The sequence below is a fragment of the Hypanus sabinus genome, chromosome 21 (genome assembly GCF_030144855.1).
Source record: "Hypanus sabinus isolate sHypSab1 chromosome 21, sHypSab1.hap1, whole genome shotgun sequence".
Classification (NCBI taxonomy): Eukaryota; Metazoa; Chordata; class Chondrichthyes; order Myliobatiformes; family Dasyatidae; genus Hypanus; species Hypanus sabinus.
The window spans coordinates 20,796,470-20,813,068 of record NC_082726.1 but is presented as its reverse complement, the minus strand read 5'-3'; the positions used below and the strand labels follow the sequence as shown (position 1 = coordinate 20,813,068).

Here is a 16,599-nt window from a genome sequence, read left to right as displayed (position 1 = left end):
GTTGGGAATTCAGAAAAAATAGTAACTTAAATTCAAAAAAACTTAGAACTGAAAATATCTCAATAGGGCTCCAGACTCTCTATTCCCACCCCCAGATGAAAGGATCATTCCATATGAAGAGCCATGGAACCTATATTGTCTATAGACATTCTTTGCGGTCTATACTGTAGTTTCAAATATATCTAGAAGGGTTTTTAGGTTTCCAAGTAAACCTACAGGAATCTATGGAGTCCTCATAACCTATGAGGACCTATCAGGTTTTCTAAGGGGTCATTATTTTGAAGGGCCCCTGGTGGTTCTATCAGATTTAAAGTCTTTCTATGTGGTACCTGTATGATCAATAGGTATGTTTAATGTCAGAGAAATCTATGCAATATACGTCCTGAAATTGTTTCTTTGCAAACATCCACAACAACAGAGTGCCCCAACGAATGAATGGCAGTTAAATGTTAGAACCCCAATGCCCCGCCAGCTCCCCCACACCCCACACAAGCAGCAGGAAGGCAACAATCCCCCCACCCCACCAGCAAAAAAAGCATCAGCGCCCTCCACTCAGCACTCAAACATGCATTAATAGGCTCTGACTTGCAGTACCCCAAAAACTACTTGTTCATCCAGGAATTTGACATACCACAAGTTCTCTCTCCCTACTATGGATAACCCACTGGTTTTTTATTGATTCTATGGGTTTTCCATGGGATTATATGGTGCTCTAGGATCAATAGGAGTCAAAGGGTTTCTTTTAATTTCTCTTGGTGTCTCGACATATCTATGGTGTTTCTAGTGGTTCTATGGGGGCTCAGAGGGTTTCCATAGGGATCCCACGACCATCTGCAGGGATCCATTGGGCCTATGGGGTTTCTGATGGATTTGGAGGCATCTAAACGATTACCGTGCGTCGATTTGTGGGGTTTCCATGGGGATCTGCTGGGTTACTTATTGATCTAATGGGGCCTCCATTAGACTTGCGAGGATCGGGAAGGGCCTGGGCCTGGCTGTCGCCAAGCCGAACACGGGGTTTGGAGCGATTTGGCGGTCGGCGCGCGTGGGCAGTGCGGCCCGACCGCCGGCTGGCCGCAGAGCGCATGCGCAGAACGGGGAGTGGCGCGGGGTTGCAGGTCGGGCAGCATCTTGGGAAGGGAATAAATAGTATTCCAGTCGAGGCGTCGATGAAATGTCCTTCCTGAGGAAAGTTCATCGGCCTGAAACGTCGACTGTTTATTTCCCTCATAGATGCTGGCTGACTTGCTGATTTGGGTCGGTCGGAAGGAGTGTGTACCAGTGAGTGGGTTGTACCATCACTCCAGTCTGTTGCCCACCCTACCGTGTCTGTGTTAGGGGAAGGATGTGGAGGCCGCAGAGAGCTTTACCAAGGTTTGTCTGGATTATAGAGGCACATTCTGTAAGGCCAGGTTGGATAAACCTGGCTTTTGCTAGAGGCTGACTGGAGACCAGACAGGGGTTTATGAGGCGTCTATCAACTTGTCTTAGCCAGCCTGTCTATTGAGACTGAGACAGATAAATTAAAAAAAAACCGGAAAAAGCCTGAGTCTGACCATGTGAAAGTGGGGGGGAAAGAAGTTGTTGACAGCATGAGTAATGAAATTGTAGACATGCGTGTCTCAGACCACAATGCCACTTACGCAGCAAATAAAGTACTTCGGGGTTTGGAGTGAACCTCAGTAGTTATCAAATCGGGATGTAGGAGTTGAAACTGAAGACTGACTGTTTAAGATCAGAGAGCGGAAGATCAATAAGGGTGGTAAAACACTGGGTTGGGGCTGGAGTGGGAGACGTGATCTGAGGAAAGAAAGGGAAGGAAGATCCCAGGAGACTCGGGAAATGCAAGAGTCCAATCGTACAGGGAAGATAAAAGTCCCCTAACGCAGCACCGAATACAGCAAAAAATAAAGTGGAACTGCGGATAACTTTGAGGTTGAATGAGTCGACGTAGCAGAGAGAGATTCAGGGTATGAATATTCCCGACAGAAGGCATTGAATGTGAGTCTAGGGATGCCTCGAGAGACGCTAGATTTTACTGCATGTCTGTAACCCTAAGAAGATCTGAAATGTAGGGAGCACAATTTCAAATGGGTCTAACTGGAGCCGGATAATAAATGCTGATCTTACCGGCGATGCCCAGGTCACGGGAAAGCAGATAAAACAGAAGTAACTTGATGTATTTCACCTGGAGTTATAACTCTCAGCGCACTCTGTCTTACTTTATGCAATTATATACTTAAGATACTTTCATCATCATCGTCGTCATCATCAGGTGCCGTGCCCAGTTTGAGCTTTGACTGGAATGGCCCACGCACTCCTGTTTCGGGTCAAGTGGCTGCTGTCTCCATCATCATCTGTCTTTGCCTTCCTCTTGCTTTCTTCCCTTCAATCTTTCCCATAATTATCGTGTGTTCTAACTCCTCTTTCCTAATCACAGGTCCAATGAAGTCACGTTGCCTTTTCATGATCTCATACATTATTTCTCTTTTTGTGCTTGCTCTGTTCATGACATCCTCGTTAGATATTCGTTTCGTCCATGATATTCTCTGCATTCTCCTCAAAAACCACATCTCTGCTGCTTCAATTCGTTTCCTCATGTTACTAGATATTGTTCAACATTCTGAGCCATATAACATAACTGGATAACCGTAACATTTCAGTGCTCTGAGGCGGGTTGTCATGCCTAGTTTAGAGTTGGTCAGTATAGTCTTCATTCTCGTAAAGGTGTCTTTTGCCATCCCTATTCTTCTTTTGATGTCCATGTCGCACCGGCCATCTGACGTCACCCAGCTTCCTAAGTAGCAAAAGTTCTGTACTTGTTTTATGTCTTCCCCGTTTATTTTCAGCCTGCGGGTAGGATTCTCCTTTTATCTGGATATCACAGTACATTCTGTCATTTTGTAATTGATAGAACCATTTTTTCACTTTCTTCAAAAACTGTTTCAATTAAGTGTTGTAGTTCTTCCTCTGTACTTGCAATTAACACCGTGTCATTCGCATATCTAAAATTATTGATGTTTTCACCGCCAACTTTAATTCCAAAGATGTCTCTTATTTTTTGAAATATTGTTTCACTGTACACATTAACCAAATCAGGGGAGAAAACACACCCTTGTCTAACGCCTCTCTTGATTTTCGTAAACTGAGTCACTTCTCCATCTATTCTTACAACGGCAGTTTGTTCCCAGTACAGGTTTCTGATCAGGCGGAGGTCCTTCGAATCTAGCTCTAGAGTTTCCTGTAATATTTCGAATAACTTATTGTGCTTTACTTCAAGTCGTCACTTTTATTGTCATTTCGACCATAACTGGTATGTACAGTACATCGTAAAAATGAGATAGCGTTTTTCAGGTCCATGCTGTTACATGACTTAGTACAAAAACTAGACTTAACTAGGTAAAAAACAACAGAGAGAGAGAGAAAAAAAACAACTACACTGGACTACAGCCCTACCCAGGACTGCATAAATAATAAACAGGACAATAAATAATAAACAGGATAACAGGGCAATAAAGTGTCAGTCCAGGCTCTGGGTATTGAGGAGTCTGATAGTTTGGGGGAAGAAACTGTTACATAGTCTGGTCGTGAGAGCCCGAATGCACTTTATTGTTCAATAAAACTACAATGATAGCGGCGGGTAGTTAGAATCAAAACTTGACACCTGCCATCCAGCCCCACATGGGTGTGTGATCCCACGACCCGTGAGAGTCGGTGGCCCGGAAGAACGAGAGGTGGCGACAAGGAACGGGAGAGTGGGCGGGACGGAACGGACGTGGGGCCACGCCCCAACGGCTACTGACCAATTGGAGTTACCGTCCTGCTCCAGCTCCAGGGCACCAGCCACGCCCCTCCTCACTGTCCAACGCAGTCTTGGCCCCGCCCTTAGCAACACGACCCCCGTCACATGCTCCACCCTGACGCCCGGCCCAGCCGTTAGCAACGGGCCCCTCACCCCTGTCACTTACTCCACCAAGACACGGCCCCGCCCCGACTCGACTCCAGAAGCTGCCTTCGCTGTTAGTGTCAAGCCCAGGTCCTGCCCTTTATCAGCAGTTACCATACGGTCACGGGTAACACAGCCCTAGTCCCAGGCGGGTGGTGTTACTGCTGTAAATATGGTTACTCTGCTGCCTATCCTCCTGCTGCCTGGCCTTGTGGCAGTTAATTCTCCCCGACTCAAACTGGACTTCAGCGGTGAGTGAAGGGGCCTTGAGTGGGAGCGGGGTCTCGAGTGACAAAGGTGATCGACGAAGGTAGAGGGTGGATGTTATCTACGTGGACTACGTGGCTGAGGCAGAAGATTAATGCGCATGTAGACATCCCACCCTGCAAAAACTCATTTCGGGGAGGTAGCACCATCAATTTGCGGGAAAGTCCCGGGAGGGGTGGGATATCTGCAACAGAGTACTCCTTAGCAGCTAGTTTAAAAAACACGAACACAGCGCTGGAAGAACTCAGCAGGTCTCGGCCCGAAACGTTGGCTACTCTAAACTCATGGATGCTGCCTGACCTGCTGAGTTCTTCCAGCGCTGAATTCGTATTCTTCGATCCACAGCATCTGCAGTTGTATTTTTGTGTTTTCAGCTAGTTTAAATAACGTTAGCTATGCTAATGAACGAGCGACACCTGTTAAACTCACTTCAACATGTCTTTTACATTTCAACCCTCCATGGGCAATAGAAAAGACACTGTTGCGAACAGTGCAGCGAGCAACACTGTTAATAATTTTGACTCGTATAAGGCAGGGGTACACTTTAGTGTAGTTTGGGTTGAAGTACGTTTCATATTTTATGCTGGAACATACTGTCCCCCTCTGTCTCTCTCTCTCTCTCTCCCCCCCCCCCGTCTCTCTCTCTCTCCCTGTCGCGCTCTCTCTCTCCCTGTCGCGCTCTCTCTCTCTCCCTGTCGCGCTCTCTCTCTCTCTCCCTGTCGCGCTCTCTCTCTCTCTCCCTGTCGCTCTCTCTCTCTCCCTGTCGCGCTCTCTCTCTCTCCCTGTCGCGCTCTCTCTCTCTCCCTGTCGCGCTCTCTCTCTCTCTCCCTGTCGCGCTCTCTCTCTCTCTCCCTGTCGCGCTCTCTCTCTCTCTCCCTGTCGCGCTCTCTCTCTCTCTCCCTGTCGCGCTCTCTCTCTCTCTCCCTGTCGCGCTCTCTCTCTCTCCCTGTCGCTCTCTCTCTCTCCCTGTCGCTCTCTCTCTCTCCCTGTCGCTCTCTCTCTCTCCCTGTCGCTCTCTCTCTCTCCCTGTCGCGCTCTCTCTCTCTCCCTGTCGCGCTCTCTCTCTCTCCCTGTCGCGCTCTCTCTCTCTCTCCCTGTCGCGCTCTCTCTCTCTCTCTCCCTGTCGCTCTCTCTCTCTCTCCCTGTCGCTCTCTCTCTCTCTCCCTGTCGCGCTCTCTCTCTCTCTCCCTGTCGCGCTCTCTCTCTCTCTCCCTGTCGCGCTCTCTCTCTCTCTCCCTGTCGCGCTCTCTCTCTCTCCCTGTCGCGCTCTCTCTCTCTCTCTCTCCCTGTCGCGCTCTCTCTCTCTCTCCCTGTCGCGCTCTCTCTCTCTCTCCCTGTCGCGCTCTCTCTCTCTCTCCCTGTCGCGCTCTCTCTCTCTCTCCCTGTCGCTCTCTCTCTCTCTCCCTGTCGCGCTCTCTCTCTCTCCCTGTCGCGCTCTCTCTCTCTCCCTGTCGCTCTCTCTCTCTCTCCCTGTCGCGCTCTCTCTCTCTCTCCCTGTCGCGCTCTCTCTCTCTCTCTCTGTCGCGCTCTCTCTCTCTCTCCCTGTCGCGCTCTCTCTCTCTCCCTGTCGCGCTCTCTCTCTCTCTCCCTGTCACGCTCTCTCTCTCTCTCCCTGTCGCGCTCTCTCTCTCTCTCCCTGTCGCGCTCTCTCTCTCTCTCCCGGTCGCGCTCTCTCTCTCTCTCCCTGTCGCGCTCTCTCTCTCCCTGTCGCTCTCGCTCTCTCTCCCTGTCGCGCTCTCTCTCTCTCTCCCTGTCGCGCTCTCTCTCTCTCCCTGTCGCGCTCTCTCTCTCTCCCTGTCGCGCTCTCTCTCTCTCCCTGTCGCGCTCTCTCTCTCTCTCCCTGTCGCGCTCTCTCTCTCTCTCCCTGTCGCGCTCTCTCTCTCTCTCCCTGTCGCGCTCTCTCTCTCTCTCCCTGTCGCGCTCTCTCTCTCTCCCTGTCGCGCTCTCTCTCTCTCCCTGTCGCGCTCTCTCTCTCTCTCCCTGTCGCGCTCTCTCTCTCTCCCTGTCGCGCTCTCTCTCTCTCCCTGTCGCGCGCTCTCTCTCTCTCCCTGTCGCGCTCTCTCTCTCTCTCCCTGTCGCGCTCTCTCTCTCTCTCTCCCTGTCGCGCTCTCTCTCTCTCTCCCTGTCGCGCTCTCTCTCTCTCTCCCTGTCGCGCTCTCTCTCTCTCTCCCTGTCGCGCTCTCTCTCTCTCTCCCTGTCGCGCTCTCTCTCTCTCTCCCTGTCGCGCTCTCTCTCTCTCCCTGTCGCGCTCTCTCTCTCTCTCCCTGTCGCGCTCTCTCTCTCTCTCCCTGTCGCGCTCTCTCTCTCTCCCTGTCGCGCTCTCTCTCTCTCTCCCTGTCGCGCTCTCTCTCTCTCCCTGTCGCGCTCTCTCTCTCTCTCCCTGTCGCGCTCTCTCTCTCTCTCCCTGTCGCGCTCTCTCTCTCTCCCTGTCGCGCTCTCTCTCTCCCTGTCGCGCTCTCTCTCTCCCTGTCGCGCGCCCTCTCTCTCTCTCCCTGTCGCGCTCTCTCTCTCTCCCTGTCGCGCTCTCTCTCTCTCCCTGTCTCTCTCTTTCTCTCTCCCCCCCCCGTCTCTCCCTCTCGCTCCCTGTCGCGCTCTCTCTCTCCCTGTCGCGCGCTCTCTCTCTCTCCCTGTCGCGCTCTCTCTCTCTCTCCCTGTTGCGCGCTCTCTCTCTCTCCCTGTCGCGCTCTCTCTCTCTCCCTGTCGCGCTCTCTCTCTCTCTCCCTGTTGCGCGCTCTCTCTCTCTCCCTGTCGCGCTCTCTCTCTCTCTCCCTGTTGCGCGCTCTCTCTCTCTCCCTGTCGCGCTCTCTCTCTCTCCCTGTCGCGCTCTCTCTCTCTCCCTGTCGCGCTCTCTCTCTCTCCCTGTCGCGCTCTCTCTCTCTCCCTGTCGCGCTCTCTCTCTCTCCCTGTCGCGCTCTCTCTCTCTCCCCCCCGTCGCGCTCTCTCTCTCCCCCCCGTCGCGCTCTCTCTCTCCCCCCCGTCGCGCTCTCTCTCTCCCCCCCGTCGCGCTCTCTCTCTCCCCCCCGTCGCGCTCTCTCTCTCCCCCCCGTCGCGCTCTCTCTCTCCCCCCCGTCGCGCTCTCTCTCTCCCCCCCCGTCGCGCTCTCTCTCTCCCCCCCGTCGCGCTCTCTCTCTCCCCCCCGTCGCGCTCTCTCTCTCCCCCCCGTCGCGCTCTCTCTCTCCCCCCCGTCGCGCTCTCTCTCTCCCCCCCGTCGCGCTCTCTCTCTCCCCCCCGTCGCGCTCTCTCTCTCCCCCCCGTCGCGCTCTCTCTCTCCCCCCCCGTCGCGCTCTCTCTCTCCCCCCCGTCGCGCTCTCTCTCTCCCCCCCGTCGCGCTCTCTCTCTCCCCCCCGTCGCGCTCTCTCTCTCCCCCCCGTCGCGCTCTCTCTCTCCCCCCCGTCGCGCTCTCTCTCTCCCCCCCGTCGCGCTCTCTCTCTCCCCCCCGTCGCGCTCTCTCTCTCCCCCCCGTCGCGCTCTCTCTCTCCCCCCCGTCGCGCTCTCTCTCTCCCCCCCGTCGCGCTCTCTCTCTCCCCCCCGTCGCGCTCTCTCTCTCCCCCCCGTCGCGCTCTCTCTCTCCCCCCCGTCGCGCTCTCTCTCTCCCCCCCGTCGCGCTCTCTCTCTCCCCCCCCGTCGCGCTCTCTCTCTCCCCCCCGTCGCGCTCTCTCTCTCCCCCCCGTCGCGCTCTCTCTCTCCCCCCCGTCGCGCTCTCTCTCTCCCCCCCGTCGCGCTCTCTCTCTCCCCCCCGTCGCGCTCTCTCTCTCCCCCCCGTCGCGCTCTCTCTCTCCCCCCCGTCGCGCTCTCTCTCTCCCCCCCGTCGCGCTCTCTCTCTCCCCCCCGTCGCGCTCTCTCTCTCCCCCCCGTCGCGCTCTCTCTCTCCCCCCCGTCGCGCTCTCTCTCTCCCCCCCGTCGCGCTCTCTCTCTCCCCCCCGTCGCGCTCTCTCTCTCCCCCCCGTCGCGCTCTCTCTCTCCCCCCCGTCGCGCTCTCTCTCTCCCCCCCGTCGCGCTCTCTCTCTCCCCCCCGTCGCGCTCTCTCTCTCCCCCCCGTCGCGCTCTCTCTCTCCCCCCCGTCGCGCTCTCTCTCTCCCCCCCGTCGCGCTCTCTCTCTCCCCCCCCGTCGCGCTCTCTCTCTCCCCCCCGTCGCGCTCTCTCTCTCCCCCCCGTCGCGCTCTCTCTCTCCCCCCCGTCGCGCTCTCTCTCTCCCCCCCGTCGCGCTCTCTCTCTCCCCCCCGTCGCGCTCTCTCTCTCCCCCCCGTCGCGCTCTCTCTCTCCCCCCCGTCGCGCTCTCTCTCTCCCCCCCGTCGCGCTCTCTCTCTCCCCCCCGTCGCGCTCTCTCTCTCCCCCCCGTCGCGCTCTCTCTCTCCCCCCCGTCGCGCTCTCTCTCTCCCCCCCGTCGCGCTCTCTCTCTCCCCCCCGTCGCGCTCTCTCTCTCCCCCCCGTCGCGCTCTCTCTCTCCCCCCCCGTCGCGCTCTCTCTCTCCCCCCCGTCGCGCTCTCTCTCTCCCCCCCGTCGCGCTCTCTCTCTCCCCCCCGTCGCGCTCTCTCTCTCCCCCCCGTCGCGCTCTCTCTCTCCCCCCCGTCGCGCTCTCTCTCTCCCCCCCGTCGCGCTCTCTCTCTCCCCCCCGTCGCGCTCTCTCTCTCCCCCCCGTCGCGCTCTCTCTCTCCCCCCCGTCGCGCTCTCTCTCTCCCCCCCGTCGCGCTCTCTCTCTCCCCCCCGTCGCGCTCTCTCTCTCCCCCCCGTCGCGCTCTCTCTCTCCCCCCCGTCGCGCTCTCTCTCTCCCCCCCGTCGCGCTCTCTCTCTCCCCCCCGTCGCGCTCTCTCTCTCCCCCCCGTCGCGCTCTCTCTCTCCCCCCCGTCGCGCTCTCTCTCTCCCCCCCGTCGCGCTCTCTCTCTCCCCCCCGTCGCGCTCTCTCTCTCCCCCCCGTCGCGCTCTCTCTCTCCCCCCCGTCGCGCTCTCTCTCTCCCCCCCGTCGCGCTCTCTCTCTCCCCCCCGTCGCGCTCTCTCTCTCCCCCCCGTCGCGCTCTCTCTCTCCCCCCCGTCGCGCTCTCTCTCTCCCCCCCGTCGCGCTCTCTCTCTCCCCCCCGTCGCGCTCTCTCTCTCCCCCCCGTCGCGCTCTCTCTCTCCCCCCCGTCGCGCTCTCTCTCTCCCCCCCGTCGCGCTCTCTCTCTCCCCCCGTCGCGCTCTCTCTCTCCCCCCGTCGCGCTCTCTCTCTCCCCCCCGTCGCGCTCTCTCTCTCCCCCCCGTCGCGCTCTCTCTCTCCCCCCCGTCGCGCTCTCTCTCTCCCCCCCGTCGCGCTCTCTCTCTCCCCCCCGTCGCGCTCTCTCTCTCCCCCCCGTCGCGCTCTCTCTCTCCCCCCCGTCGCGCTCTCTCTCTCCCCCCCGTCGCGCTCTCTCTCTCCCCCCCGTCGCGCTCTCTCTCTCCCCCCCGTCGCGCTCTCTCTCTCCCCCCCGTCGCGCTCTCTCTCTCCCCCCGTCGCGCTCTCTCTCTCCCCCGTCGCGCTCTCTCTCTCCCCCGTCGCGCTCTCTCTCTCCCCCGTCGCGCTCTCTCTCTCCCCCCCCGTCGCGCTCTCTCTCTCCCCCCCCCGTCGCGCGCTCTCTCTCCCTCTCCCCGTCGCGCGCTCTCTCTCCCTCTCCCCTTCGCGTTCTCTCCCTCTCCCCGTCGCGCTCTCTCTCTCCCTCTCCCCGTCGCGCTCTCTCTCTCTCTCTCCCCGTCGCGCTCTCTCTCTCCCCGTCGCGCACTCTCTCTCTCTCCCCGTCGCGCTCTCTCTCTCTCCCCGTCGCGCGCGCTCTCTCTCTCCCCCCCGTCGCGCTCTCTCTCTCCCCCCGTCGCGCTCTCTCTCTCCCCCCGTCGCGCTCTCTCTCTCCCCCCGTCGCGCTCTCTCTCTCCCCCCTGTCGCGCGCTGTCTCTCCCTGTCGCGTTCGCTCTCTCTCTCTCTCCCCCCCTGTCATGCTCTCTCTCGCCTCCTCCGCTGCACGCGTGCTCTCTCTGGCCCCCTCTGTGTTGCACTCTCTCTCTATCTCTCTCTCTCTCTCCCCCCCAATCGCGCTCTCTCTCTCTCTCCCCCCCCCCAAATCGCGCTCTCTGGCCTCCGCTGCACGCGAGCGCTCTCTGGCCACCTCTGTGTCACACGCTGTCTCTCTGTCTCTCTTCCCCCCCGTCACATGCTCTCTCTCTCTCTCTCTCTCTCTGTCGCGCTCTCTCCCCCTGTGGCGCACTTTCTTGCTTCATCTGTCGCTCTCTCTCTCTATCGGGTGCTCTCTCTCTATCTCTGTTGCTTTCTCTTTTGCGCACACTCTTTCTCTTTCAGTCTCTCCCTCTTTCTCTCTCTCTGTCGCACTCTCTCCCCCTGTGGCGCGCTCTCTGGCCTCCTTTGTCGCACTCTCTCTCTCTCCATCAGGCTCTCTACCGCGTGCTCACTCTCTCTCTCTGTCGCTTTCTCTTTTGCGCGTGCTCTGTCTCTCCCTCTCTCTTTCTCTGTCTGTTTCTCTCTCTCTCAAAAAATCGATTTCCAGGATATTGTATATAATTTGCGGGAGTCAGCGAGCCGCTATCAATATGCATGAAACTCCCAGAACCTCCGGGAGTGGTGGGATGCCTGCATGTGTGATCAGTGAAGACTGAAGATAGTGATGTGGGATGCTTCTCTGACTGGTGGTCTGTGGCTAGTAATGTTTCATATGGATCAGTTCTGCAGTCTCTGTTGTAATATATATAATTATAAATGGTTTGGATGAAAATATAGGCGGTCTGGTTTGCAGGTGGCTTGAAAATATGAATTGGGTTTAATATCACGGTCGTATGGGATGCTTCTCTGACTGGTGGTCTGTGGCTAGTAATGTTTCATATGGATCAGTTGGCAGTCTCTGTTGTAATATATATAATTATAAATGATTTGGATGAAAATATAGGCGGTCTGGTTTGCAGGTGGCTTGAAAATATGAATTGGGTTTAATATCACAGTCGTATGTCATGTACAGTAGCAGTATATTGCAATACAATAAAACCTGTAAATTACAGAAAGTATATATTTTTAAAAGTTTAATAAGTTGGTAAAAAGGGAGGAATAAAAGAAAGGAGTGTAGTGTTCATGGGTTCAATGTCTGTTCAAATGGTGGAACTGTGGGTATTGAGACAGGTTGTAAAAGGTACAATGGGTCATACATCAGTTGGAAATTTGGGTGGGGAAATGGCAGATGGAATTTAATCTGAGCAAATCTGAGGTGTTTTATTCTAGGAGGTCTCATAATAACAGAAATTATAGAGTGAATGGAGCACCTTTGTACAGAGGGATCCTAGGTACAAGTTTATTGCTCACTGACTGAGTTGGATAGAATGCAAAGCAAGACATACTTGACCTTACTTGATCAGGGTATTGAGTATAAAAAGTGGTGAAATCATGTTGCAATTGTATAAAACTTCAGTTAGGTTGTATCTGAAGAATTGTGTACAGTTTTGTATGCTACATCACAGGAAGGATGAGGAGGCAATGGGGAGGGTGCAGAAGAGCATCACCAGGATGTTGCTTGAATTTGAGAGTATCAGCTATAAGGAACTGTTGGACAAATTTGAATTGTTTACTCTGAAGCATTGGAGACTGAGGGTCAATCGGATGGTATATAAAATTGTGAGAGGCATAGATGGAGTGTATGATCCTTTTTTTCCCCCCAGTGTCGAAATGGGAAATACTAGAGGCATACAATTAAATTGAGAGGGGTGAACTTTAAAGGAGATAAGTGGGGCATGGTATGTTGTAGGTGTCTGAAATACCCTACCAGGAAAGGGGATAGATGCAGACACGATGGCGACATGTAAGGAGTATTTCATCAGGTACATAAGCAGACAGGGAATAGAGAGATACGGATTCCAATCATGCTGAGAGCAGACGTAGACTGAATGTCCCATTCCTGTGTTGTACACTTCTATGCTAGGGCAGACTTCTTCCATGTGAGTTGGTCATAAAAATGGTTCTCTGCTTCCTGACAGGTGAAGCTGGAAATCGGACTGTGTTTGAGCGAGCTGAAGAATTTGCTACCACTCTTCGTGTCGGAAAAACTGTTTACATTGGTGGAAATGGAGTACTTTATCAAATAAACTTTGATAAATCACCAACACCTGTAATGGTACAGTAGAATCAACTTGTTTCTGGGATATATGGACAAGGGAATCACATAGGAGTGATAACTAAGGGAGGGGTGGGGGGGAAAGTAAAGATAACGTTTGGTCATAGGTCTCCTTTGAAGATGCAGGAGGAAGTTGCAGAGAATGTGTTCAGAGAATGATGTATTGGAGGCGAGAGCTCATGGGATGGTAGGTAAGGACAAGAGGAACGCTAACACTGTTAAGGTGGTGGGAAGATGGGCTGAGTGCAGATATTTGGGAAATGGAAGAGATGCATGTGAGGGCAGCATCAATGGTGGAGGAAGATAAACCCCTTTCTTTGAAATGGAAGACATCTATGAAGTCCTGGAAAGGAAAACCACATCCTGGGAACACACCAGAATCTGATTTAATATCATCGGCATATCTTGTGAAATTTGTTAACTTTATGACAACAGTACAATGATATACATAATAAATGTATCGAAAAAAGCTGAGTTACATTAAGTATACATTAGTTAAGTTAAAATAAGTAGTGCAAAAATAACAGTTTAAAAAAGAGTAGTGAGGTAGTGTTCATGGGTTCAATCAAATGACAGAGGGGAGGAAGCTGTTCCTGAATCACTGAGTGTGTGCTTTTGGACTTCTGTACCTTCTTCCCAATGGTAACAGTTTGAAGAGGGGGATGTCCTGTGTGGTGAAGATCCTTAATGATGGACACTGCCTTCCGAAGACACCGCTCCTTGAAGATGACTTGGATACTACGAAGGCTAGTACCCATAATGGAGCTGAGTAATTTTGCAAATTTCTGCAGCTTATTTCAATCTTGTGCAGTAGCATTCCACCCCCCCCCCCAATAGCAGATGGTGATGCACCCAGTCAGAATACTCTCCAAGGTTCATTTGTAGAAGTTTTTGAGTGTTTTAAATGATAAACTAAATCTCCTCAAACTCCTAACGAAATACATCTGCTGTCTTGTCTTTATAGCTGCATTGATATGTTGAGTCCAGGTTAGGTCCTCAGAGATATTCACACCCAGGAACTTGAAATTGCTCACTGTCTGTACTTCTGATCCCTCTGAAGATTGGTTTGTGTTCCCTCGTCTTACCCTTCCTGAAACTCTTTGGTCTTACTGATGTGGATCACAAGGTTGTTGCTGCGACCACCACTCAACTAGCAGATATATTTTGCTCCTGTACGTCCTTTCGTCACCATGAAATTCTGTCAACAATGGTTTATCATCAGCAAATTTAGAGATACTGTTTGAGATATGCCTAGCCTCACAGTCATGGGTGTAGAGAGAGTAAAGCAGTGGGCTAAGCTCACACCCACATGGAGTGCAAGCGTTAATTGCCAGTGAGGTGTAGATGTTATTTCCAATCTGCACAGCTGGTTGTCTTCTGGTTAGGAAGTTGTGGATCTAGTTGCAGAGGGAGGTACCTAAGTTCTGTAGCTTTTCGATCAGGACAGATCTGGTAGAGATGAAGGAAGTGAGAAATGGGAATAGCATTTTTACAGGAGACGGCGGGAAGAAATATATTCGAGATAACCATGGGAATCTCTTAGGTTGACAATTTGTCTCCAGAGAGTGAGAAAGGGGAAGAGGTATCAGAAATGGACCAAGTTGAATTTAAAAACAAGGAGGCAAAGCCAGTGAAATTGATGAGCTTAGGAGGGTGTAGTCATAGTATGCTCTGTGGCTTTATAGATTTTCATTTCCTCCAGCAATTTGACCTTCAACATTGCAATGTTGTTCCAACCATTGTTCAGCCTCCACTGTGACTGTATTAATAAGCATATTAATACTTGCATAGCTTTCAGTTTGTCTGTCACATCTTCACATAAATGGGAATGCACTCTTGAAACATCTTGTTGCCCTTCTGATACCAGGACACTTATAATTAATGGTATTAAACCATCAGTCTTCTTAACAATTTTATTGTAGTCCTGAACATGATCAATTGTGGTCTCCAAAGCTTTCCCTGTAAGTTTAATTTCCTTTTAGTCCTGACTTGAAGGTTACTGTGTCCAGCTTGACTCATGTTGTTTTCTAAGTGTGCAAACTGGACAAAACAACGACATTCTACTCAGATATTGGCAATCAAAATATTTTAGAGTTTCAACAGAACCAAGTGCTGAGCTCCTTGCCAAACACCATCCTATGGAGCTTACAGTCAGTGCTGACCATTCCAAATTGTTTAACACCCAAGCACACAGGCTACGGTGTTTCTGATTTCACAGTCACAGCCAAGTGTTGACATTCGTTTGGTATAACTGTCAAAATCTTTTCTTGACAGAATATACTGGCCAATTCTAACAAACGAATGTCACTACTGGTGATTCCCACAGATTGTTATCCTTGTATGACATGCCTCCGATCAATCAGATCAGTAATAATGTTCCAAAAATCAAAGGACTGTATTTGATCCTTTATTAGCATCTAGCAAAACATACAGTATTAAAGCAATGAAATTAAGACTAATGTAATTAAATGTACTTAAGCAGACTTAATCGAAGTTAAGTAGGATTAAGCGATTTCAAAGTTAAGCGTAACTAAGTGGTTAACAAAAGATATGACATGCATTGGTCCCAGCTCCATGCTGCCCAGAACAAAGCACACATAACTTATTCCCTTCACTTTCACCACCCACCCCACCCTATGTGACTAGCTACCCTGATAAAAGTGTAATACAGAATACAATGTAGATAGAAACCAAATGCTTGCCTCCTACAGATAATCCCCTTTATATGCTGCAGTTGTTCAAGATGTTGGTAAGGCTGGAATACTGTGTTCACCCTGCTATAAGAAAGATGTCAATAAGCTTGAAAGAGCACAGACAATGCTGTCAGCACTTGAGGGACTGAGTTATGGAGAGGCTTAGCAAGTTCTGACATTTTTCTTTGGAGTGTAGGAGAATGAGTAGTAATCTCATAGATGTACGAACGATCAAAAACATAGCTAAAGTAAATAGTCTTTTTCCCAGGATTGTGGAATCAAGAATTAGGGGGCACAGGATTAAGGTTGGAGGAGAGATTTAATAAGAACATGAGGGAAACATTTTCAACTACAGCTGGTTCTCAAGTGGAATGAGCTGCCAGAGGAAGTGGTTGAGGCAGGTACTGTAACTCTAATGCTAGATTTTGCATTCTGTACTGCTTTTCCAGTTTTTCTCAAAGTACTTATGTTTTGAAATGGTCTGTGTGGATAATTTGCAAAACTAGTTTTTTCACTATCTTGGTGCATGTGTCAATATAAAACAATTAACAGTGAGGTCCAGCGGAGTGAGGCAGTTATTTTTTTGCAAGATGCTTTAACGTGTTTCAAATCCTGATTGCTGTAGTAACAAGTGCAGGATAGTTCACTGTCTCAGTAATAGACCCGTACAGCACAGAACAATTCGCAATGATAGAAGAACGAGGTAAAATAAGCTCTGTCACCAGCTATATTGATGGGAATTGTCCAGCAGTGGTCACGGATCCTGTCTCTTCACCTTACAGATCAAAGTGCCTGGTGATTCTAAAGAATGCTCAGGGGACAAATCGGTGAGTTCTGCTTCAGAATTGTTTCCAGTCTATTCACTTATCTTAAGTTCTTCAGGAATGCAATCTCCTGATTTGTTTACACAGCTCTTGTAGAACTGTTTTGAGTGTTCATTTGTTGTTTAATCTTCTTTTTAGCACTGAGCCAGCTTCCAAAAGGAGTCAATGGTTTTTAAATGTTGATGAACTGTGACGTGGCTCCTGGAATCTGCTCTTCCAGTGATATCATATTGCAAGTCAGTTAGTGATAGTCTGTTTTAATTATAACTCTAATCCAGAGATCCATGTGCATTGAGTTATGTGAGCTGCAATCTGAGTGCTGAGGACAAGATTTCCTGCCTCTGTAGATTCTGATCTTGGTTGAAGACCCTTCCTTTGTGTCGGACTGGTGGCCATATGTGTCTGTAGAGCTTTCTGATTGCCCGGGGACTCTCCAACATTGGTTGTGAAGGATGTCACATCTGTTCCCACCCAAGTCCCTCTGAAATTCCCGAGATCATCCCCTTCAACCCTCTCAAACCCTTAATGGGTGATCCTCCAACTCTTTCCTTTCAGCCTGATGCCTCTGAGATTTGATGGCTATGGAAATGGTGTCAGCATTTAACAGGGACCTTGTCTCCAGATCAAACAAACTGTCCTCGAGCCTCAGTCCATTTCAGCCCTTGCACTTCTTGACGTTAGTAATATTTAGCCTTTTCATGTATCAGAAGACATTGTGAACAATGTCTCTTCAACTGGGTATCAGGAACCTGGTTTCT

At 51.9% G+C, this 16,599-nt stretch overlaps 1 protein-coding gene across 2 annotated transcripts in view; it reads left to right on the top strand.

Moving 5' to 3' along the window:
* Positions 1 to 3,922: 3,922 nt before the first annotated feature.
* Positions 3,923 to 16,599, top strand: part of LOC132378878 (semaphorin-7A-like) — a 29,983-nt gene continuing 17,306 nt past the window's right edge. The window contains exons 1-3 of one of the 2 annotated variants that reach the window (XM_059946145.1): positions 3,923 to 4,197; positions 12,188 to 12,324; positions 15,800 to 15,844. In XM_059946145.1, the coding sequence (XP_059802128.1) occupies positions 4,119 to 4,197; positions 12,188 to 12,324; positions 15,800 to 15,844 (261 nt within the window). In that variant the 5' untranslated portion in view covers positions 3,923 to 4,118. Of the gene's footprint in view, positions 4,198 to 10,782; positions 10,859 to 12,187; positions 12,325 to 15,799; positions 15,845 to 16,599 lie in introns of those variants that run through there. The other variant, XM_059946146.1, reaches the window with a different exon arrangement.